The 23,632-nt window shown below is 43.3% G+C and overlaps 1 protein-coding gene across 2 annotated transcripts in view; it reads left to right on the top strand.

Annotated features, from left to right (window-relative positions):
• The window catches only part of LOC124037674 (single-stranded DNA-binding protein 3-like), a 137,639-nt gene extending 119,621 nt beyond the window's left edge, over positions 1-18,018 (top strand). The window contains exons 7-18 of one of the 2 annotated variants that reach the window (XM_046352620.1): positions 1,518-1,577; positions 1,714-1,780; positions 3,323-3,390; positions 8,127-8,191; positions 8,412-8,457; positions 8,578-8,613; positions 10,132-10,186; positions 12,708-12,778; positions 12,922-13,000; positions 13,516-13,544; positions 13,752-13,853; positions 14,452-18,018. In XM_046352620.1, coding sequence (XP_046208576.1) covers positions 1,518-1,577; positions 1,714-1,780; positions 3,323-3,390; positions 8,127-8,191; positions 8,412-8,457; positions 8,578-8,613; positions 10,132-10,186; positions 12,708-12,778; positions 12,922-13,000; positions 13,516-13,544; positions 13,752-13,853; positions 14,452-14,613 — 840 coding nt within the window. In that variant the 3' untranslated portion in view covers positions 14,614-18,018. Of the gene's footprint in view, positions 1-1,517; positions 1,578-1,713; positions 1,781-3,322; positions 3,391-8,126; positions 8,192-8,411; positions 8,458-8,577; positions 8,614-10,131; positions 10,187-12,707; positions 12,779-12,921; positions 13,001-13,515; positions 13,545-13,751; positions 13,854-14,227 lie in introns of both variants that reach the window. The other variant, XM_046352621.1, reaches the window with a different exon arrangement.
• The last annotated feature ends 5,614 nt before the right edge of the window (positions 18,019-23,632 follow it).

Genomic DNA, 23,632 nt, shown 5'->3' with positions numbered 1-23,632 from the left:
CCAGGCTGAGCAGAGCAGGCATGCTCTCTCCTCTCCCTGACCCCGGCACTCACTATCCCATATCCCATCAATATCCCATTCATATCCCATTAATATTGCACTGTGGAACGCTCGCACACAAACTCACCACAACTTGGCTTAGACAAAAGCAGAGGGGGAGAGAGGGATGGGAGAGAGGAGAGCGGGATTGGAGAGAGGAGAGAGAAGGGAGAGGGGGGAGAGAGAATTAAGGACAGCTAGATGAAGGGATAGAGGGAGAGCGATGGAGAGTAAAGGGGAAATGGCAGTCTTTCCCTCCAGGGCCTGGTCATTACTTAACCTGTCCTCCAGCTGGCCTCGTCTCCCTTCGACCAAGTAGTACCTTGCGTTTAATTGGCTCTGAAAGCCTGTTTCTGTGTTGTCATGGCGTCATGTTTCGCCTGACCGTACACATCTCTCATAGCATGATAATTTGTGTGTTATGTCATTGTCAATAACACTGGTTAGTTGCGCTCTTAATGATTATTATATTTTGTTTTCCCTTGATTAATGAAAGTCTTTTTTGGATACAACTTTTTTTTATGTGTCCGCATACTTCTCAGCCTAAACAGTTCAGAACAGTCCGTGCAGATATTATGACAACATTTTGTGACGTGTTGGATTTTTTCTCGAGGCGAGCTGAAGTCAGCAGCCGAAGTCTACGCCCCCCACATCTGCCATTATTCAACAGTAGGAATTCTTGAATGAAGAGCCTGTACTCCTGCATGTTTTTTCACTTGAGATATACTGAACCAAACACCTTATTTAGATGTCAAATTGCGCGTCTAAGATCTCCTTGGCAAAAACGTCAAAATAAATGACAGATTTCTTGAATTATCTTAGATTAAGTCAGACTATTTTGTGGAAGGGTATCCTGGCTACGGTGTCTTAAAATGGACAAACAGTACTATTGCTGCTGTTTTCTTGTTGTTCAAGCCAAGGTCTTTTTAAAGGAGTATGCGAGCACAACTCGGCTAGGCGCCAGCCGAACTGAAGCATGTTGACGCCTTTAGATACACCTCTATCACACTGTCAAAATGTTGTCTGGTAGCTCTGTTGGACAATTGATCAATACAGTCAGTTGTGTTTGTGTGTGTGGGGGTGTGTGCGTGTGTTAAAACCGGTATAGATGTGTATTCTTCCACTACCCTCCTGCACACACACTAACATCCTCATCCCTCATCCTCTACAGTTCCCTCATTCAACATGCTGACATCACCCACGCCCATCCTCTACTCCATCTTCCTCTCTTCCCCCCTCTCTCTTTTACCTTCCCTCTTTATTTCCCCTGTTCCATTCTGTTCTATTAGTCTACGGCATCTGAGGACTATTGTTCAGACTGTTGTTCAGACTATTGTTCAGACACAACCTTTGCCTTGTGTAGAATGCAAACAAAGCTCACTTTCTCCAGCACAATGGTTCCCCCTGCTGACAGCTGAAAGTCGTACAGTAGCATGACCGGACAAGACTGACGTTGACATCTGTCCTCCTCCCCACAGCCTTTCATGTCCCCAAGGTACCCAGGTGGACCTCGCCCATCGCTCCGCATGCCAAATCAGGTAAAGTACCCCCACCCCACCCCCAAAAAAAGGTGTTCTCTACTAGAAGTATGTGTCTTACATGTGAGTAGTACATTGTCAGGGAGTTGAATGCTCTGTGCTAATGTTAGTCTCTCTCTTACCCTTTGTCTCTCAGCCCCCTGTGGGAGTCCCAGGGTCACAGCCTCTCCTGCCAAACAGCCTGGACCCAACCAGACCACAGGGTAAACACCTCACACTTCTATTCATTTTGTAATGTGTAATATCTATTAGCTTAAAGCTGGAATCAGTACTTGGTGAAACTGCCACAACGAACACTGTTTTTCTTAACTTCGGACATCATTGCTTTCGAGATAGAAAGGGGTATGTACTGCATATTCATCTGCCTCTGGGTAGAAAAACAACCTCAGCCCCCTAGAGTCAATTGACACACCACTGCATCAATCTAAATGACATAACAAGGTGGCAGAGCTATAGAAGGCAGCAGAGTTAGAATGGTGTTTGTCAGACCATGAGATATCCAAAAATCGGTCTTCTTACGAAAACATCTGTAGCGTCTGAACAGTTTGACCTAGAAACCATTACCACTCTATGGAAAGAGGACACTCTCACGATGGTGTTCTCAGTTTTGCACTACGGCCCTCCCAAGTGTCAGGGGACTTGTCTGACGTCGGTACCGTCGATGTGCCAACTTCTGTTAGTTGCATTTGGGCTACAAACTAATGTGACCCCACTGTGGAAAGGGAAGATTCTCTTTTTATTTTTTTTATTTTTTACCCCGTTTTCTCCCCAATTTCGTGGTATCCAATTGTTTTAGTAGCTACTATCTTGTCTCATCGCTACAACTCTCGTACCGGCTTGGGAGAGACGAAGGTTGAAAGTAATGCGTCCTCCGATACACAACCCAACCAAGCCGCACTGCTTCTTAACACAGCGCGCATCCAACCCGGAAGCCAGCCGCACCAATGTGTCGGAGGAAACACCGTGCACCTGGCAACCTTGGTTAGCGCGCACTGCGCCCGGCCCGCCACAGGAGTCGCTGGTGCGCGATGAGACAAGGACATCCCTACCGGCCAACCCCTCCCTAACCCGGGCGACGCTAGGCCAATTGTGCGTCGTCCCACGGACCTCCCGGTCGCGGCCGGTTACGACAGAGCCTGGGCACGAACTCAGAGTCTCTGATGGCACAGCTGGCGCTGCAGTACAGTGCCCTTAACCACTGTGCCACCCGGGAGGCGAAAGGGGAGATTCTCACGATCACAATGGGGTTCTCCAAGTGTCACAGGACTCATCTGAAGATAAAATTTATGGAAGTATAAAGGTAAATTTGTGCCTACCCCCAAAAAGGAGTTAAATACAGGGGTTAATTTCCAGAATCCCACAGTATCCCTTTAAAGGTGCAATATGCAGAAATCACTCCGCCATTTCCTGGTTGCAAAAATTCCAATAGTTCTGTGACAAAACAAGCAAAACCATCTAAATCGCTGTATAATATTTTTTCAATAACCACACTTTTTTTTTTCAGCTGTTTGAAGCTGGTGTACAAAACCGAAAGTAAAAGACGCAAAAACGGAACTTAAGAACGGGAAGCATAGAAATTGGACACATAGAACAGATCTACTGCTTCTTAGATTTGCTTTCAATGAAATTGACAGATCTATAACTCACATTGCATATTGCAGCTTTAGGGATATGTGATTGTAGAATGTATTTGGTCTGAAATTGTCCAATGCTGACGGACTTCCTCTCGATCATCCCTCCTCCAGGACATCCAAACATGGGCGGCCCGATGCGGATGAATCCCCCCAGAGGGATGGGTGGCATGGGCCCACAGGTACAGGCAGACACCATGACTCCCCCTAAACTCTGCTGCTCCACCCCTCTATCCATGTTCCCCATGTCCATTTACAGCATAACACACTAAACACACAATGTTGCTTTCATCGCTACTTATTCACTAATGTCTGTCTCAACCTAAAGTATTTCTATCTGGAAAAGCTCAATTAAAAATGTATAACCACAAATACACTATTTTTTACATGAAATCTCTATAGACAAATATTTGCAGTAGAATGGCCTTACTGAAGAGCTCAGTGACTTTCAATGTATCACAGTCATAGGATGCCACTTTTCCAACAAATCCGTTTATCAGATGTCTGCCCTGCTAGAGCTGCCCAGGTCAACTGTAAGTGCTGTTATTGTGAAGTGGAAATGTTTAGGAGCAACAAAGGCTCAGCCGCGAATGGGTGGGGCTAACAGAATGGGACCGCCGAGTGCTGAAGCGCGTAGTGCGTAAAAATGATCTGTCCAAGGTTGCAACACTCACTACCGCCTTCCAAACTGCCTCTGGAAGCAATGTCAGGACAATAACTGTTTGTCCCGGAGCTTCATGAAATGGGTTTCCATGGCCGAGCAGCTGCACACAAGCCTAAGATCACCATACGCGATGCCAAGCATTGGCTGGAGTGGTATAAGCTTGCCGCCATTGGACTCTAGAGCAGTGGAAACGCCTTCTCTGGAGTGATGAATCACTCTTCACCATCTGGCAGTCCGACGGACGAATTTGGGTTTGGCGGATGCCAAGAGAACGCTACCTGCATAGTGCCAACTGTAACGTTTGGTGGAGGATGAATAATGGTCTGGGGCTGTTTTTCATGTTTTGGCTAAGCCCCTTAGTTCCAGTGAAGGGACATCTTAACGCTACAGCATACAATGACATTCTAGATGATTCTGTGTTTCCAACTTTGTGGCAACATTTTTTTATATATTTTTTTAACCTTTATTTTCCTTGGCAAGTCAGTTAAGAACAAATTCTTATTTTCAATGACGGCCTAGGAACAGTGGGTTAACTGCCTGTTCAGGGGCAGAACGACAGATTTGTACCTTGTCAGCTCGGGGATTCAAACTTGCAACCTTTCGGTTACTAGTCCAACGCTCTAACCACTAGGCTACCCTGGGGAAGATCCTTTCCTGTCTCAGCATGACAATGCCCCCATTCACAAATCAAGCAAGTCCTTGCATCAATGTTCCAACATCGAGTGGAAAGCCTTCTCAGAAGAGTGGAGGCAGTTATAACAGTGAAGAGGGGACCAACTCCATATTAATGGCAATTATTTTGGAATGTGATGTTTGTCGAGGAGCTGTCCACATACTTTTGGTCATGTGGTGTAATTGCTAAGTGTCATAAAAAAATCCAGGTCCAGACACCTTGATGAAGTGTGCGTCACCAAGATGGCATAGCAGTCAGACGTCCTTTGTCCTCATCTTGTCGTGTCCCGTATATATGTATATTTGCAACTTTCTTCGCATACCTTTTTATATATATTTTTTATTTTCCATAAACTCAACTTCAAAACACTCTCCTGCAACCCGCCTCACCAATTTATAAAAAAAAGTATTATTTACCTCAAGTCTGTAATCCTCCATAGAAGCTAACCAGAAGCTAGCCTGAAGCTAACCAGAAGCTAATCAGAAGCTAGTCTGAATCTAGTTAGCTTCTTTACTGGCTAATCGTTAGTATTCAGCTAACCACGGTTTGTGGTCATCAGCTATCCTTTAGCTCGAAAATCTATCGCCAGTTTTGTACGGCGCGGCTCGGACCGGAACATACCGGACCTATTTTTCTCTCCATGTCCCCAGATTTCAACCGCAAGCTCCGGACATTTTATACCTGGATCTCGCAGCTAGCTAGCTGCTATCCGTGTGACTATTGGCTTACGTCAATCCCGGAGCAAACATCAATTATTCCGGAGCTAGCCAGCTAAAGAGTTCCATCAGCCACTCCTGGGCTACAATCACCTATCCGGACCCGTTTTACTGCCAACGCGGAGCCCCACCGGGCCTTCACAACTGGACTACCGACGTTATCTGCCCGAGGGAGTTATCCAGCTAGCTCCTCCGTCGCGACGTTACCTGAACGCAATTTTTTTTTTCTTGGGCCTCTATAACTATATCTATTTTTTTTTGTGAATTGGATTGATCCCCTCTACCACACGGGACCCCACTAATCTTACTGACGGAAACGCACGAGGTGGCTAAAAACAGACCTCCATCCTATGCTAGCTTTCTACCGATTGCCCGGCTAGCTGTCTGAATCGCAGTGACCCCAACCAACCTCACTACTCACTGGACCCTTTTCTTCACTCGACTAAGCATGCCTCTCCTTAATGTCAATATGCCTTGTCCATTGCTGCTCTGGTTAGTGTTTATTGGCTTATTTCACTGTAGAGCCTCTCGTCTTGCTCACTATACCTTATCCAACCTATTAGTTCCACCACCCACACATGCGATGACATCTCCTGGTTTCAATTATGTTTCTAGAGACAATATCTCTCTCATCATCACTCAATACCTAGGTTTACCTCCACTGTTTTCACATCCTACCATACCTTTGTCTGTACATTATACCTTGAAGCTATTTCATCGCCCCCAGAAACCTCCTCTGTTCCAGACGTTCTAGACGACCAATTCTCATTGCTTTTAGCCGTACCCTTATCCTACTCCTCCTCTTTTCCTCTGGTGATGTAGAGGTGAATCCAGGCCCTGCAGTGCCTAGCTCCACTCCTATTCCCCATGCGCTCTCTTTTGATGACTTCTGTCACCGTAATATCCTTGGTATCATGCATGTTTGTTTTATTCACTACTTTAGCACACTCTGCCAACCCGGATGTTCTAGCTGTGTCTGAATCCTGGCTTAGGAAGACCACCAAAAATTCAGAAATGTTCATCCCTAACTACAACATTTTCAGACAAGATAGAACTGCCAAAGGGGGCGGTGTTGCAATCTACTGCAAAGATAGCCTGCAGAGTTCTGTCCTATTATCCAGGTCTGTGCCCAAACAATTTGAACTTCTACTTTTAAAAATCCAGCTCTCTAAAAACAAGTCTCTCACCGTTGCCGCCTGCTATAGACCACCCTCTGCCCCCAGCTGTGCTCTGGACACCATATGTGAACTGATTGCCCCCCCATTTATCTTCAGAGCTCGTGCTGCTAGGTGACCTAAACTGGAACATGCTTAAGCACCAGCTGTCAGAGCAGCTCACAGATTATTGCACCTGTACATAGCCCATCTATAATTTAGCCCAAACAACTACTTTCCCTACTGTATTTATTTTATTTTATTTATTTATTTTGCTCATTTGCACCCCATTATTCTTATTTCTACTTTGCACATTCTTCCACTGCAAATCTACCATTCCAGTGTTTTACTTGCTATATTGTATTTACTTTGCCACCATGGCCTTTTGCCTTTACATCCATTATCTCACCTCATTTGCTCACATCGTATATAGACTTGTTTCTACTGTATTGTTGACTGTATGTTTGTTTTACTCCATGTGTAACTCTGTGTTGTTGTATGTGTCGAACTGCTTTGCTTTATTTTGGCCAGGTCGCAGTTGCAAATGAGAATTTGTTCTCAACTAGCCTACCTGGTTAAATAAAGGTGAAATAAAATACATTTAAAAAATGAAGGCAGAAAACGCATTGGTGTATTTTAAGAGTGAAGTAGCCCACACTTTAAAGGCTTTTTGACTTTAGCCTTTAACTCACGCAGGTGCCTGGACTTGGATTTCTTTATGCCACTTAGCATTTATTTGTGGTTATAATTTGTCCTTAAGCCTTTCTAGTACTATTCCCCTCCAAGAGCACCTGCGGTTGTTTTGGAATACCTGAATCGCTCTTGCTACTTTTCCCCCCCAGCTATTTCTATCTGCTTTGTCTCAAAGCGTGCCCGACATCATACCCCTCAAGTAGCACCCCTCTCCTTGTTAAGTATAAATCCACAGTCTCGTTTCCAATCACCAAGTCAGTTTGAGCTTCATGTGCCATGCTGCCCTTCTCCCTGCCTCTCACTGCCCCTCCCTACCATTCTCCCTGCCCTTCTGCCATTCTCCCTGTCCTTCTCCCTGTCCTTCTCCCTGCCCTTCTCCCTCACCTTCTCCCTGCCCCTCCTTCCCATTCTCCCTGCCCTTCTCCCTCCCCTTCTCCCTTCCATTCTCCCTACCATTCTCCCTCCCCTTCTCCCTGTCCTTCTCCCTGCCCTTCTCCCTCACCTTCTCCCTGCCCCTCCTTCCCCTTCTCCCTGCCCTTCTCCCTCCCCTTCTCCCTTCCATTCTCCCTGCCCTTCTCCCTCCCCTTCTCCCTTCCATCCTCTATGCCCTTCTCCCTCCCCTTCTCCCTGCCTCTCCCTGCCCCTTCCAGCTACCCTCATTGTGTAACTTTGGCAGACAACAATTCAGCAGCTTGTGCGACATCTGCTCGACCAGTGTAATCATCCACTGAACAAAACTCTACCTCTGAATGGAGCTACTCTGTGTTCTGCTCCACGCTACTGTCCTGCCAAGCCCCCACTGTGCAACCATCACAACACACACACACACGTGCACACACACACCACATATTCAGACACACATGCCCCTGTTATCATTATACACGTACATTGCTGATCAGGATCAAGTCATTAAAAACTGGCATCTGTCTTAAACACAACAAATGAGAAGGTGATCCCTGGCATGTGTTGTCCTCACTAGTGCCAAGGGTTGACACGGTGTATTCCTCTCTCTGTGTAGAACTATGGTGGTGGAATGAGGCCTCCTCCCAACTCCATGGGCCCAGGAATGCCAGGGATGAATATGTGAGTACAGTCATTCTCCAAAGGCATTTAATCACCTCCATCTACTTACCATGATATTTTTTGGTCCAAATATCTGAAGTACGATTGGAATTGCTATTAATAGCACTGATAGGATGTAAGAATATTTGACAAGTAACAATTTGAGCAAATACAAGCTCTAATTTGTTCCACAGTGAGCCTCTCTCACACAGCCTATTTTCCTCCCCTCTCTCTGTCTCAGGGGTCCTGGAGGTCGTGGTCCCTGGCCCAATCCCAACGCAAACTCAGTAAGTCATGCTCACTCACCTTCTCACTCACTCTAATGCCTCATTGATTTTAGAGGCGTTTCTTTGTTGTGAAAGTCATGAGTTCACTGATTGTTTCCCTTTTCTATTCTCTTTCTATAGATAGCCTATTCCTCGTCATCTCCTGGCAACTATGTGGTAAGTCTCAAGCCTAAACACTGGTTAGTATTGTTAGCCATAGCTGACATCTGACTGGCATGCTACTGTATACAGTGCGTTGAGAAAGTTTTCACACCCCTTGACTTTTTCGACATTTTGTTGTGTTACAGCCTGAATTTAAAACCGATTTCAATTGAGATTGTGTGTCACTGGCCTACACACAATACCCCATGATGTCAATGTGGGATTATGTTTTTCATAGAAAATGAAAAGCAAAAATGTATTGCGTCTAAGTATTGAACCCCTTTGTTATGGCAATCCTAAATAAGTTCAGGAGTAAATATGTGTTTAACAAGCCACATATTTAGCTGCCTGGACTCACATTGTGTGCAATAATAATGTTAACATGATTTTTGAAGGACTACTGAATCTCATCTCTGTACCCCACATATACAATTATCTGTAAGGGTCCCTCAGTTGAGCAGTGAATTTCAAACATAGATTCAACCAAAGACCAGGGTGGCTTTCCAATGCCTCGCAAAGAATGGTGCCTGGTATCAATACACCCAGTCACTACAAAGATACAGGCATCCTTCCTAACTCAGTTGCCTGAGAGGAAAGAAACCGCTCAAAGTTCAGTTAGAGTATTGGCTGTGATAGGAGAAAACTGAGGATGGATCAACAACATTGTAGTTACTCCACAATACTAAGCTAAATGACAGGGTGAAAAGAAGGAAACCTGTACAGAATAAAAATGTTCCAAAACATGCATCCTGTTTGCAATAAGACACTAAAGTAAAACTGCAAAAAATGTGGCAAAGAAATTAACTTTGTCCTGAATACAAAGTGTAATGTTTGGAGCATATCCAACACAACACATCACTGAGTACCACTCTTCATACTTTCAAGCATGGTGGTGGCAGCATCATGTTTTGGGTATGCTTGTCATCGACAAGGACTAGGGAGTTTTTAAGGATAAAAATAAACAGAATAGAGCTTATAAATTCACCTTTCAGCAGGACAATAACCTAAAACACAAGGCCAAATATACACTGGAGTTGCCTACCAAGACAACATTGACTGTTCCTGAGTGGCCTAGCAGTTTTGACTTAAATCAGCTGGAAAATCTATGGCAAGACTTGAAAATGCCTGTCTAGCAATGCTCAACAACCAACTTGACAGAGCTTAAATATTTCTTTAAAGAAAAATGTGCAATTATTTTCTAATCCAGGTGTGCAAAGTTCATGGATTTATCCAGAAAGACTCACTGCTGTAATCACTGTCAAATGTGATTCTAATATGTATTGACTCAAGGGTTTTTAATACTTATATAATCAACATATATTAGTGTTTTATTTTTCATAAATATTTGTATTTTGTGTAGATCATTGACAAAAAAAATCACAAGTAAATACATTTTAATCTCACCTTGTAACCCCACAAAATTAGGAAAAATTCAAGGGGTGTAAATATTTTCTGAAGGAACTGTATGTCTAGATGTTTTGGAAATATCTTTCCTCTAAATCTCTCTCTCTCCTCCTCTCGTCTTTCTCCCAGGGTCCTCCAGGCGGCGGAGGCCCACCAGGAACTCCCATCATGCCTAGCCCAGGAGGTACGCAACACTTATGTCTCCATATCACTCCTCAATCTATTTAACCTCTACTGACTCCCCATCCCGCATGCGGGAGCGTAATCATCGCCTGAAACTAATTATCATAACGCAACGGACATAAATATCCCTAGAAAATATTCCTACTCATGAAAATCACAAATGAAATATATTGAGACACAGCTTAGCCTTTTGTTAATCACCGTCATCTCAGATTTTCAAAACATGCTTTACAGCCAAAGCTAGATAAGCATTTGTGTAAGTTTATCGATAGCCTAGCATAGCATTATGCCTTGCTAGCAGCAGGCAACCTTGTCATGAAAATCAGAAAAGCAATCAAATTAAATAATTTACCTTTGATGAACTTTGGATGTTTTCACTCACGAAACTCCCAGGTAGATTCCCAAAGTTCATTTTTTCTCAAAAGATCATTTTTTTTAGGCGAAATAGCTCCGTTTGTTCTTCACGTTTGGCTGGGAAATCACCCGGAAATTGCAGTCACGAAAACGGCAAAAAATATTCCAAATTAGCTCCTTAATATCGACAGAAACATGGCAAACGTTGTTTATAATCAATCCTCAAGGTGTTTTTCAAATATCTATTCGATAATATATCCGTCGGGACAATTCATTTTTCAGTAGGACCGATTGGAGTAATGGCTACCTCTGTATTTTACACGAGAGTCACCCTGGGAGGCATCAGGTGACCATTTACGAATGAAGCCGCCTACGGCTATTCTTCAACATAAATGCGTAAAACTACGTCACAATGCTGTAGACACCTTGGGGAATACGTAGAAAGCGTAAGCTGGTTGATGGCACATTCACAGCTCAATAGGGACTCATTGGAACGCAGAGCTTTCAAAATATGGGGCACTTCCGGATTGGATTTTTCTCAGGCTTTCCCCTGCAACATCAGTTCTGTTATAATCACAGACACTATCTTTAGAGTTTTGGAAACGTTAGAGTGTTTTCTATCCAAAGCTGTCAATTATATGCATATTCTAGCATCTTGTCCTGACAAAATATCAAAAAATGAAAATACTGCCCCGAGAGTCTCAACAGGTTTTAAACTGGTTGTTTCATTCACTATTCTGCTGTCAGTCACACTTGTTGACTTTGTTTACCTAATAATTTTTATCTTAAGTAATCTTAGATTGATATGTGGATAGCTACATATTGGATGTGTATACATTGGCAGACCACCAAGCTGCGATCATCTGTTGTTCTCACTTATGCTGCATCAGTCTGATGTTCCTGTTGAAAGTACTGTCAGAACACACCGCTCTGGACAAACATCCTGTGGATGTGCTGTTTTTGTTGGGATGTGGAGAGGTTTTTATTTTTAATCCACTATTTATTATTTACATACACCTATTGTGATGTGTTGCCGGGGCAACATGTGCACAACACTTCTCACATGCTTTTCCACTGCAGTCGCCAAGACCCCCCCCCTTCCCCACACACACATACACCCAGTCACGACTGCACACACATACACCCAGTCACGACTGCATATACTACACCCAGGACCAGAACCAGGCAACAAACCCCACACTCCCTACCTCTTTCTCTTTATTTTTCTCTTTCTCCCGTTCTCCTGCCCATTCTTTTGCCCATTCTCCTGCCCGTTCTCCTGCCCGTTCTCCTGCCCGTTCTCTTGCCCATTCTCCTGCCCGTTTTCTTGCCCATTCTCCTGCCCGTTCTCTTGCCCATTCTCCTGCCCGTTCTCTTGCCCATTACATTTACATTACATTTACATTTAAGTCATTTAGCAGACGCTCTTATTCTCCTGCCCGTTCTCTTGCCCATTCTCCTGCCCGTTCTCTTGCCCATTCTCCTGCCCATTCTCTTGCCTGTTCTCTTGCCCTCTTTTTCCCTCTCTCTTTCACAATTTTGCGATTCCTTTATTTTTTTATGTTCATCTATCACCTACTCTGACCACACTACAATGTCGGATCAAGGTCCCTTCAATTCTCATATTCTATGCAGGATGGAGACACAATGAGAGCAGCATGATGTGCTGGTCCTGTTTACTTCCCACTGGCTCTGTAGTCATCAGGATTTAACCCCAAGTTCATGGGAACATGAGATTTGAAAAGTGTGAGACATTAGGCATTGGGTAGATGAATTATAGCCTGCATGTTTAAGTGTGAATCATCGTCATATTTTGGTGGTTTAGTAGTGTTCAATCTCAAGGCTGTTCATTCATGTGGGAGAAGGCAATACAGTACTGTGTAGTTCTGCTCAAATATGATTATTTTGTTATTTTTATTTAACCTTTATTTAACTAGGCAAGTCAGTTAAGAACACATTTGTATTTACAATGACGGTGTATACCGGCCAAACCCGGACGACGCTGGGGGAACCACCCTATGTGACTGCCAATCACGGCCGGTTGTGATTTAATTAGGATGTCTGTAGTGATGCCTCAAGCACTGAGATGCAGTGCCTTAGATGGCTGCGCCACTCGGGAGCCCTAAATATACTGTAGGCTGGACTAACTGTTGTTTCCTTTTCACCAGACTCCACAAATTCCAGTGAAAACATCTACACAATGATGAATCCTATTGGCCCTGGTGGTAACAGGCCTAATGTAAGTAGGCTCTTTGTTTTTCATGGGGTTCCTGTTTTCAAATGGGTAGAGGCACTGATTATGCAATTTGATATGATAATGACAAACATCATTAAGTTGTAACTCTGTCATTTCTGTGTTGTTCTTTTGTTTTTCTCTTACAGTTCACAATGGGGCCGGGCCCTGAAGGCCCAATGGGAGGAATGGGAAGCATGGAGCCACACCATATGAACGGATCGCTAGGTGAGTTTTAATAGCAGCTATCAGCCGATCAATGTGATGATATTCTTCTCATCTGTCAGCAGCACGTAAAACTGTTACCTGGAATTCATTCAATCATTCTGGCAAACATGAACATTTACATTTCTGAAACTTTTATATAAATATTAGGCAGTAATTTAGAATTACTGTACAATAGTAATGTGGTCATCCGGCTTGAATTGTTGAAATCCGGCTGCTGAGTTCCTTGAGAAGTAGCGCTTTCTAGTGTGACTGTACCCCCTTGTGGACACTAGAAGGATCGTTCCTTTCATAATATGGATTGAAGTGGAAGCAGATTATATGGGCAGCAAGCAGGCACATTGATTCTGTAGGCAGGTGAGACATGAAGCCAATGAAGTTGGGTTTCATCTGTATTTGAAACAAATAGTTTAATTAAAGCATATGACCTGTGATCCCCGACCAGAGGAGCAGTTGATCATAGCTTTATATTGATGAGCTTTTCTCCCATGTCAATCTCTCTCTCTTGTTGTTTTCAGGCTCTGGTGACATGGATGGCTTGCCAAAGGTGAGACTTTAAAGACTCCACACCAGATAAACTTGCATTCATTTCAATGCAGACCCATCAGCTAAAGTTTATCGAAGGCACTTCTAATACTGATGACTTGGTTTGGACCCAAAGCAGGCATTCATTAAATAATGGCACTTTATAATGAAACATCCATTCACTAGAAATGGCAAGCCTAAATCTGGATTTATTTCCCTCTTGGTGTAGAATTCTCCCAACAATATGGCAGTCATGAACAACCCTCCGGGAACTCCGCGGGATGATGGGGAGATGGCAGGGAACTTTTTAAACCCATTCCAAAGTGAAAGTGTGAGTACTTTACAGCACTACAGTCCTTCTCTTCACTAACCCGCTAACATCAGGCAGTGTGCTTCTGAGAGGACATTCTCATCTCACTGCTGACTTGATTCCTTTATCCTAAACACTTTCCCTTCAGGCTTTACCTTACTTTGTCGAAATTAGATTTGTTTTATAATGTCAACATAGAAAATATGTATAAGTCTTACCTGGCTGTCTTATATAAACTTCTTATGCATGATAACAAACTTATACATGGACAGAATCGTAATTACATTGAGTGGAGTTTCTTATTGCTTGCATCTTGAATTTTGTAGCATCATATAAACAGTGTAATCTAGCATTGGCTCATCTATTTCCCCCCTTCCCTTCTTCTCTCTTTGCAGTATTCACCCAACATGACGATGAGTGTGTGATTTTATTTTTTATTTTATTTTTCTTTATTTTCTTTCTTTTTTTTCTCCCCCTTTCCCTCCCACCCTGCTGCATCTTGCGTTTCCCTCTCCCCCCTACTCTCCCTCCTCTTCCTCCCCCTACTCCTCCTACCCCCCCCCCCCCCCCCCCACACTCTCCCTCCTCCTCCCCCTGGATGGCATGCTGTGTTTCACAGCCCCCTGGGATGTCACTGGATCGCAGGATTCCCATCAAGGCCTCCCATCCCAGTGTTTGCAAAGTGGGGGTTCAGGGCAGGAAACAGTCTCAGAGCCACAGGAAGAGCCAACTCAGTGATTCTTCCTGCCTGCCTGGCTTCCTCACAGGCCCAGGACAGTGAGAATGGGGGACTCTGTCTGTCTGGCTGTCTGCAGGAACTCTCCTCAGCAACAGGCCTTTCAGCATCAAGGCTGGTGGCTCCACTCTGCTCAATAATTGTATTCTTATTTTATTGAAATGTTGTTTTTGCATGCAGCAGTTGAGTGAGAGGTTCAAAGCTCACCCTCATTCAATTCCTGTGTCCTTTTGTTGAAATGAAAAGCTGAACTGGTGATATATTAGGGCAAGAACAGTTTTCATGATATGTTTGTATTTTATTAATAATATTATTGTTATAATTTTCATAATTGATATTGCTATAATGTTGTAGTTTTGATTTCCTGTTAATGGCACATTGTATCTCAACAACATCCACAACAGAATGAGCACACACTCAAAAAATGCACAATGACACTTCTGTTTACATGATTTTAGGTATTGGATGTTTCTTGTTTGTTTTATTTGTCTCAACCCCTTACACATACCTCTGTCTTCTGTTCTTTGCAGAATTTGTGGCCAGTGTCTTTACTACCAGAAAAATATGGCAGAAAAAATGTAAACACTCAAGCAGGGTGTGATAGGAATACAAGGATAGCTGTTTGAAATCGCTCTCATCTAAGAATTATCCTTCCTAAAACTCCCATCCATCCATCCATCCATGGGAGTTCCCCAAAACTTCTGAATGTGAAAAGGGTGGCGATCTCAGAAACGTCTTTATCTTTTGGTACTCAATAGTCTGTCAATCTACATGTCTGATCACACACACCCCTCCCAAAATGTAATGTCATAATATATGTATTTCTACAGGCTTGTTACTGTGCAAGGAGGGACTGATCGAATGTAATTTGGACAGTTGCTCCTAATTCTACTTTCAGTTCAGGTGGCTTGGAACAATAATGTTTCTGTCTTGTCCTTCCTATTCAGTAAAGAGAAAGGGTTGTTAGACCCTCTATGCTCTTCTATGGCTTTGTTCTTGCCCTGTAAATACAACATATTGAGCTTGTATTGTGCTTGTTTATTTGTTGCTTTGATATACAACTTGAGAATCCTGAAAGTGGTTCCTTCTCCTGCATTGATTTCACTGTTACCCTGCATACAAACTCAAGGCTCAGTGTTATTTTACTGATCTGATCCCGTGATACAGGCCCCTTGCTACTGGTTTCCATGTTGTCTTTGGTGTACAGACCTCTAGCTGCTTCCTTCCAGTTAGGGTTGACCTCACGGATCCTTATGATCCGGTGTCTGACCCCTCTCACATGCAACCATAGTTTAGCGAGGGGCAAAAGGCGTCCGCATGCTTCCCATCTGAAACCGTTCCATTGAGTTTGTGCATATATTATGACATTTTGTACAATTTTTTTAAATTGAGAAATAGTGCACCAAACATCTTTGTTAGATGTAAAATTGCATGACTAAGATCTCCTCTGCAAAAACATAAAACTTATTGACAGATTTCTTGAGTTATCTAAGATGAATTCTTACTATTTTGAGGAAGTGTATACTGGCTACAGCGTCTCAAAATGGACAAACCTTACTATTGCCGCAAAGGTATTTTTGTTATAGAGTATGAGATCACACTCGTTCCACTAGGTGCCAGCCGAACTGAAGCATGCTGACGCCTTAACACCACAGAGCTCCCATCCACCAGTTCCCTCTGTGGGTCTAGGCCTTATCCATGGGCTGTTAGATCCGGTGTTTGGGGGGGCTGTAGCACCACTGGTGATGGGAGTGTGAAATGACTGGAGTGACTACACGGTGGGGCTTCACTCTCCCACTACAAATAAAGGAGTGCTCTACAGAGCATAGACTACCTTTAAGTCCAGCTGCTCACCTCAAATACATACTTTGAGAAATGAGACAATTCTACCTGGTTGGACTGAATTGTGAGTCAAACTATTTCTTTTATTCTAGTTTATTTGTTTGATATTGTTTGAATTTCTATTAAGTGTATTTAAGATGATTATTTTTTTAAAGCCCATAGAATCTGCACACCTAAGGAAAGACTTTGCCTAAGTTCCTCAAACTTTCATATGAAATGGTTATTAATCCAAGGGGTTCGACTCTCTTGCGGAGACGTGTTGTGCTTTTTTGAAAAAAAGTAATTTATCAACAAGTTACATATTTTTGTTCTTATTTAAAATCATTCTGGCCTCTGTCTGTGATTGGTCTTTTGCCAGTGACCTTGCTATAGTGTTGGCAGATCCGGTATGGAGTAGCTTGGATTCGGAGCTAAACAGATTCAGAGCTAAACAGGTCCATCTTCTGGGTAGGTTGTCTTGAGGAATGACTCGCTCCAGTGTTCCTCTAGCAGACTGACTGGCACACAGCCCTCTGTCCCGCACCCGCCCCCTACAGCCCCATCCTCACTCTTGAGCCCTCCTTTCCTTTAATTTCCTTTTTGTAAATACTGTATAATGCATTTTGATATCATTGACATGTTTTGATATGTCAGTCACTACCAATGAATACAGCTTAAAGTAAATTATAAGTGAACTGTCCATGTTTTCATAATAAAGAGACGATGTGCTTGACATTTGATTTAAGTTGGCTAAAAACAAAATTGTGGTAAAAATTAAATATGTATGTATATTTACTTGAACATGTGAACATGCAGTAACTGCATCCTAAACACTATTGTTTCTGGTCAGTATACATGTAGGAAATGTGAAAACAATCTACCGTTAATTTAGCTGTAAGGACAGAGAGAGGTGAAGGGGATGTCTGATGTCATTGATACAGTTTATTCTTGCAACTACAGCGTCCTCACTCTGTCCTTGACCCCTGTTGCCAATGGAAATAATCTCAAATTAGTTCTAAGAATGGTTATTGCCTACTCAAAGGCCATCGTCTCGTTAACATGCGACCACATATTACAGTTTTTAATATGAAGGATTTTTATCAATTGAAGACAAACTTTTAAAAGGAAAAAATACTAAAGGAACCTAATTTTAATTTTAAAGACTAGATAAAAGTCAAACGTATGGGGGAAACTGTGTCCTTTCTATTACTCCTGATGAAATAGCGTTGTAAAGATTGATGCTCACTGATCCTCTCTCAGTCCTCTGTGTAATACAATTGTTGGCCATCTCTGTACTTATATTGTGATATATAATACTGTAACATTAGAAAGATTTTTTTTTGGGGGGGGGGGCCAAGGGGAAGGAAAAAAATATTATCTTGTATCGTTCATTGTCCTTTCTGACGACTTGGCAGTATTCTATATGAAGCAGTCTGTCTCTTAGGTTTGCTTTGTATTTCATGGTAGGATAGTTCAGATCTTGTCTTAGGGACTTAGGTGTCTTGTGTAGGTAATAAAGATGTCCTTTGTATGTTTCTTTATATTGTAAAGTTTCTTTAGACTGAAAGAATAAAATATTTGCTTATCAAAAGAAACGACTGCATCAATAATAAATGTAATTTGATTTTTCCCAATTGTTTGAGTCTTCTGTGCACCTCTTTGATCTTCAGCTAAAAAAAAGAGTATGATCTCCCAAAGTATTTTATATTCCATTATCTCAAAGCCTGTGAGACAACTACACTTACTAAATTATAAATAAATGTGTGGTTTGAGCATGTTTGAATGCATTTGATAACCCTATAAATGCATGAATTTACTTGATGTGTTTGAACCACAGGTACAGTTGAAGTCAAGCCCATGCTAACTGCTTGCTAACCCGGCCTGCTAACTGCTAGCTTGCCCTGGTCTACTAGCTGCTAGCTTGTTTAGCTCCGGCCTTCTAACTGTTACCTTGTTAGCCTGCTAACTGTCTGAATCGCCGTGTCCCCAGCCAGCCCAACCACTCACTGGACCCATACGTTCACTTGGCTACGCATGCCTCTCTCTAATATCAATATGCCTTGTCCATTACTGTCCTGGTTAGTGATTACTGTCTTATTTCACTGTAGAGCCTCTAGCCCTGCTCAATATGCCTTAACCAACCATGTTGTTACACCTCCTACATATGCGATGACATCACCTGGTTTAAACATCTCTAGAGACTATATCTCTGTCTTCATTACTCAATGCCTAGGTTTACCTCCAATGTACTCACATCCTAACTTATCTTTGTCTGTACACTATGCCTTGAATCTATGCTATCGTGCCCAGAAACCTGCTCCTTTACTCTCTGTTCTGAACGTGCTAGACGGCCAGTTCGTATAGTCTTTAGCCGTACCCTTATCCTACTTCTGATGTGGAGGTTAATCCAAGTCCTGCAGTGCCTCGCTCCACTCCCACCCCCCAGGTGCTCTCATTTGTTGACTTCTGTAAACGTAAAAGCCTTGGTTTCATGCATGTTAACATTAGAAGCCTACTCCCTAAGTTTGTTTTACTCACTGCTTTAGCACACTCTGCCAACCCAGATGTCTTAGCCGTATCTGAATCCTGGCTTAGGAAAACCACCAAAAACCCTGAAAACTCCATTGCTAACTATAACGTTTTCCGCCGAGATAAAACTGCCAAAGGGGGGCAGTGTTGCAATCTACTGCAAAGATAGCCTGCAGAGTTCTGTCTACTATCCAGATCTATACCCAAACAATTTGAGCTTCTACTTCTAAAAATGTACCTTTCCAGAAACAAGTCTCTCACTGTTGCCGCTTGCTATAGACCTCCCTCTGCCCCCAGCTGTGCCCTCAATACTATATGTGAACTGATTGCCCCCCATCTATCTTCTGAGCTTGTGCTACTAGGTGACATAAACTGGGAAATGCTTAACACCCCGGCCATCCTACAAACTAAGCTTGATGCCCTCAATCTCACACACATTATCAATGAACCTACCAGGTACAACTCCAAATCAGTAAACACGGGCACCCTCATAGATGTCATCCGAACTAATTCGCCCTCCAAATACACCTCTGCTGTTTTCAATCAAGATCTCAGCGATCACTGCCTCATTGCCTGCATCCGTAATGGGTCTGCGACCAAACGACCACCTCTCATCACTGTCAAACGCTCCCTGAAACACTTCTGCGAGCAGGCCTTTCTAATCGACCTGGCCGGGGTATCCTGGAATGACATTGACCTCATCCCGTCAGTAGATGATGCCTGGCTATTCTTTAAAAGTACCTTCCTCACCATCTTAAATAAGCATGCCCCTCTCAAAAAATGTAGAACTAGGAATAGATATAGTCCTTGGTTCACGCCAGACCTGTCTGCCCTTGACCAGCACAAAAACATCCTGTGGCGTTCTGCATTAGCATCGAATAGCCCCTGTGATATGGAAGTTAGGAACAAATATACACAGGCAGTTAGAAAAGCTAAGGCAAGCTTTTTCAAACAGAAATTTGCATCCTGTAGTACTAACTCAAAAAAGTTCTGGGACACTGTAAAGGCCATGGAGAATAAGAGCACCTCCTCACAGCTGCAAACTGCTCTGAGGCTAGGAAACATTGTCACCACCGATATATCCACTATAATTGAGAATTTCAAAAAGCATTTCTCTACCGCTGGCCATGCTTTCCACATGGTTACCCCTACCTCGGTCAACTGCCCGGCACCCTCCACAGCAACCCGCCAAAGCCCCCACCATTTCTCCTTTACCCAAATCCAGATAGCCGATGTTCTGAAAGAGCTGGAAAATCTGGACCCCTACAAATCAGCCGGGCTATACAATCTGGACCCTCTCTTTCTAAAATTATCTGCAGAAATTGTTGCAGCCCCTTTTACTAGCCTGTTCAACCTTACTTTCGTATCTTCTGAGATTCCCAAAGATTGGAAAGCTGCCGCGGTCATCCCCCTCTTCAAAGGGGGTGTCACTCTAGACCCAAACTGCTACAGACCTATATCTATCCTACCCTGTCTTTCTGAGGTCTTCGAAAGCCAAGTTAACAAACAGATTACTGACCATTTCGAATCCCACCGTACCTTGTCCTCTATGCAATCTGGTTTCAGAGCTAGTCATGGGTGCACCTCAGCCACGCTCAAGGTTCTAAACGACATCATAACCGCCATCGATAAGAGACATTACTGTGCAGCCGTATTCATCGACCTGGCCAAGGCTTTCGACTCTGTCAATCACAAAATTCTTATTGGCAGACTCGACAGCCTTGGTTTCTCAAATGATTGCCTCGCCTGGTTTACCAACTACTTCTCTGATAGAGTTCAGTTTGTCAAATCGGAGGGCATGCTGTCCGGTCCTCTGGAAGTCTCTATGGGTTTGCCACAGGGTTCAATTCTCGAGGCGACTCTCTTTTCTGTATACATCAATGATGTTGCTCTTGCTGCTGGTGATTCTCTGATCCACCTCTACGCAGACGACACCATTCTGTAATACTTCTGGCCCCTCCTTGGACACTGTGTTAACTAACCTCCAGACGAGCTTCAATGCCGTGCAACTCTCCTTCCGTGGCCTCCAACTGCTCTTAAACGCAAGTAAAACTAAATGCATGCTTTTCAATCGATCGCTGCCCGCACCTGCTCGCCCGTCCGTAGCACGCGCTCCAGCAGGTATATCTCACTGGTCACCCCCAAAGCCAATTCCTCCTTTGGTCGTCTTTCCTTCCATTTCTCTGCTGCCCATGACTGGAACGAATTGCAAAAATCTCTGAAGCTGGAGACTCACATCTCCCTCACTAGCTTTAAGCACCAGCTGTCAGAGCAGTTTACAGATCACTGCACCTGTACTTAGCCTATCTGTAAACAGCCCATCTATCTACCTACCTCATCCCCATACTGGTATTTATTTTGCTCCTTTGCACCCCAGTATCTCTACCTGCACATTCATCTTCTGCCGATATACCGTTCCAGTGTTTAATTGCTATATTGTAATTACTTCGCCACCATGGCCTATTTATTTCCTTAACTTACCTCATTTGCACTCACTGTATATAGACTTTTTGTTTTCTTTTGTTCAACTGTATTATTATTGATTATTGACTGTATGTTTTGTTTATTCCATTTGTAACTCTGTGTTGTTGTATGTGTCGAGTTGCTACGCTTTATCTTGCTTTATCTTGGCCAGGTCGCAGTTGCAAATGAGAACTTGTTCTCAACTAGCCTACCTGGTTAAATAAAGTTGAAATAAGTTATTTTTTTGAAGTCGGAAGTTTACAATACACCTTAGGCAAATACATTTAAACTCAGTTTTTCACAATCCCTGACATTTAATCGTAGTACAAATTCCCTGTCTTAGGTCAGTTACGATCACCACTGGCTTCCAGTTGAAGCTCGCATCCGCTACAAGACCATGGTGCTTGCCTACGGAGCTGTGAGGGGAACGGCACCTCAGTACCTCCAGGCTCTGATCAGGCCCTACACCCAAACAAGGGCACTGCGTTCATCCACCTCTGGCCTGCTCGCCTCCCTACCACTGAGGAAGTACAGTTCCCGCTCAGCCCAGTCAAAACTGTTCGCTGCTCTGGCCCTCCAATGGTGGAACAAACTCCCTCACCGTCGTGAGGGAGTTTGGACAGCGGAGTCCCAGGACAGCGGAGTCAATCACCACCTTCCGGAGACACCTGAAACCCCACCTCTTTAAGGAATACCTAGGATAGGATAAAGTAATCCTTCTACCCCCCCCTTAAAAGATTTAGATGCACTATTGTAAAGTGGCTGTTCCACTGGATGTCATAAGGTAAATGCACCAATTTGTAAGTCGCTCTGGATAAGAGCGTCTGCTAAATGACTTAAATGTAAATGTAATGTATTTTAAGAATGTGACATGTCAGATTAATAAAGAGAATGATTTATTTCATTACATTCCCAGTGGGTCAGAAGTTGACATACACTCAATTGGTATTTGGTAGCATTGTCTTTAAATTGTTTAACTTGAGTCAAACATTTCGGGTAGCCTTCCACGAGCTTCCCACAATAAGTTGGGTGAATTTTGGCCCATTCCTCCTGACAGAGCTGGTGTAACTGAATCAGGTTTGTAGGCCTCCTTGCTCGCACACTCTTTTTCAGTTCTGCCCACAAATGTTCTATAGGATTGAGGTCAGGGCTTTGTGATGGCCACTCCAATACCTTGACTTTGTTGTCCTTAAGCCATTTTGTCACAACTTTGGAAGTATCTTTGGGGTCATTGTCCATTTGGAAGACCCATTTGCGACCAAGCTTTAACTTCCTGACTGATGTCTTGAGATGTTGCTTCAATATATCCACAATTTTTCTTTCTCATGATGGCATCTATTTTGTGAAGTGCACCAGTTCCTCCTGCAGCAAAGCACCCCCACAACATGATGCTGCCACCCCCATGCTTCACGGTTGGGATGGTGTTCTTCAGCTTGCAAGCATCCCCCTTTTTCCTCCAAACATAACAATGGTCATTATGGCCAAACAGTTCTATATTTATTTCATCAGACAAGAGGATATTTCTCCAAAAAGTACGATCTTTGTCCCCATGTGCAGTTGCATACCGTAGTCTGGCTTTTTTATGGCGGTTTTGGCGCAGTGGCTTCTTCCTTGCTGAGCGGCCTTTCGGGCTATGTCGATATAGGACTCTTTTTACTGTGGATCTAGAAAATGTTGTACCGGTTTCCTCCAGCATCTTCACAAGGTCCATTGCTGTTGTGCTGGAATTGATTTGCACTTTCGCACCAAACTCTGTTCATCTCTAGGAGACAGAACACTTCTCCTTCCTTATGACAGCTGCGTGGTTCCATGGTGTTTATACTTGCGTACTATTGTTTGGACAGATGAACTTGGCACCTTCAGGTGTTTGGAAATTGCTCCCAAGGATGAACCAAACTTGTGGAGGTCTACAAAAAAATTTCTGAGGTCTTGGCTGATTTCTTTTGATTTTCCCATGATGTTAAGCAAAGAGGCACAGAGTTTGAAGGTAGGCCTTGAAATACATCCACAGGTACACCTCCAATTGACTCATTTTCTGGAATATTCCAAGCCGTTTAAAGGTACAGTCAGTGTATGTAAACTTCTGACCAACAAATTCTAATACAGTGAATTATAAGTGAAATAATCTGTCTGTAAACAATTGTTGGAAAAATGACTTGTCATGCACAAAGTAGATGTCCTAACTGACTTCACAAAACTATAGTTTGTTCACAAGAAATGTGTGGAGTGGGTGAAAAAGGAGTTTTAATGA

The sequence above is a fragment of the Oncorhynchus gorbuscha genome, linkage group LG06 (genome assembly GCF_021184085.1).
Source record: "Oncorhynchus gorbuscha isolate QuinsamMale2020 ecotype Even-year linkage group LG06, OgorEven_v1.0, whole genome shotgun sequence".
In the NCBI taxonomy this organism is placed as follows: domain Eukaryota; kingdom Metazoa; phylum Chordata; class Actinopteri; order Salmoniformes; family Salmonidae; genus Oncorhynchus; species Oncorhynchus gorbuscha.
Note: the sequence above shows the minus strand (reverse complement) of the source record. Positions and strands in the feature narration are given on the sequence as shown.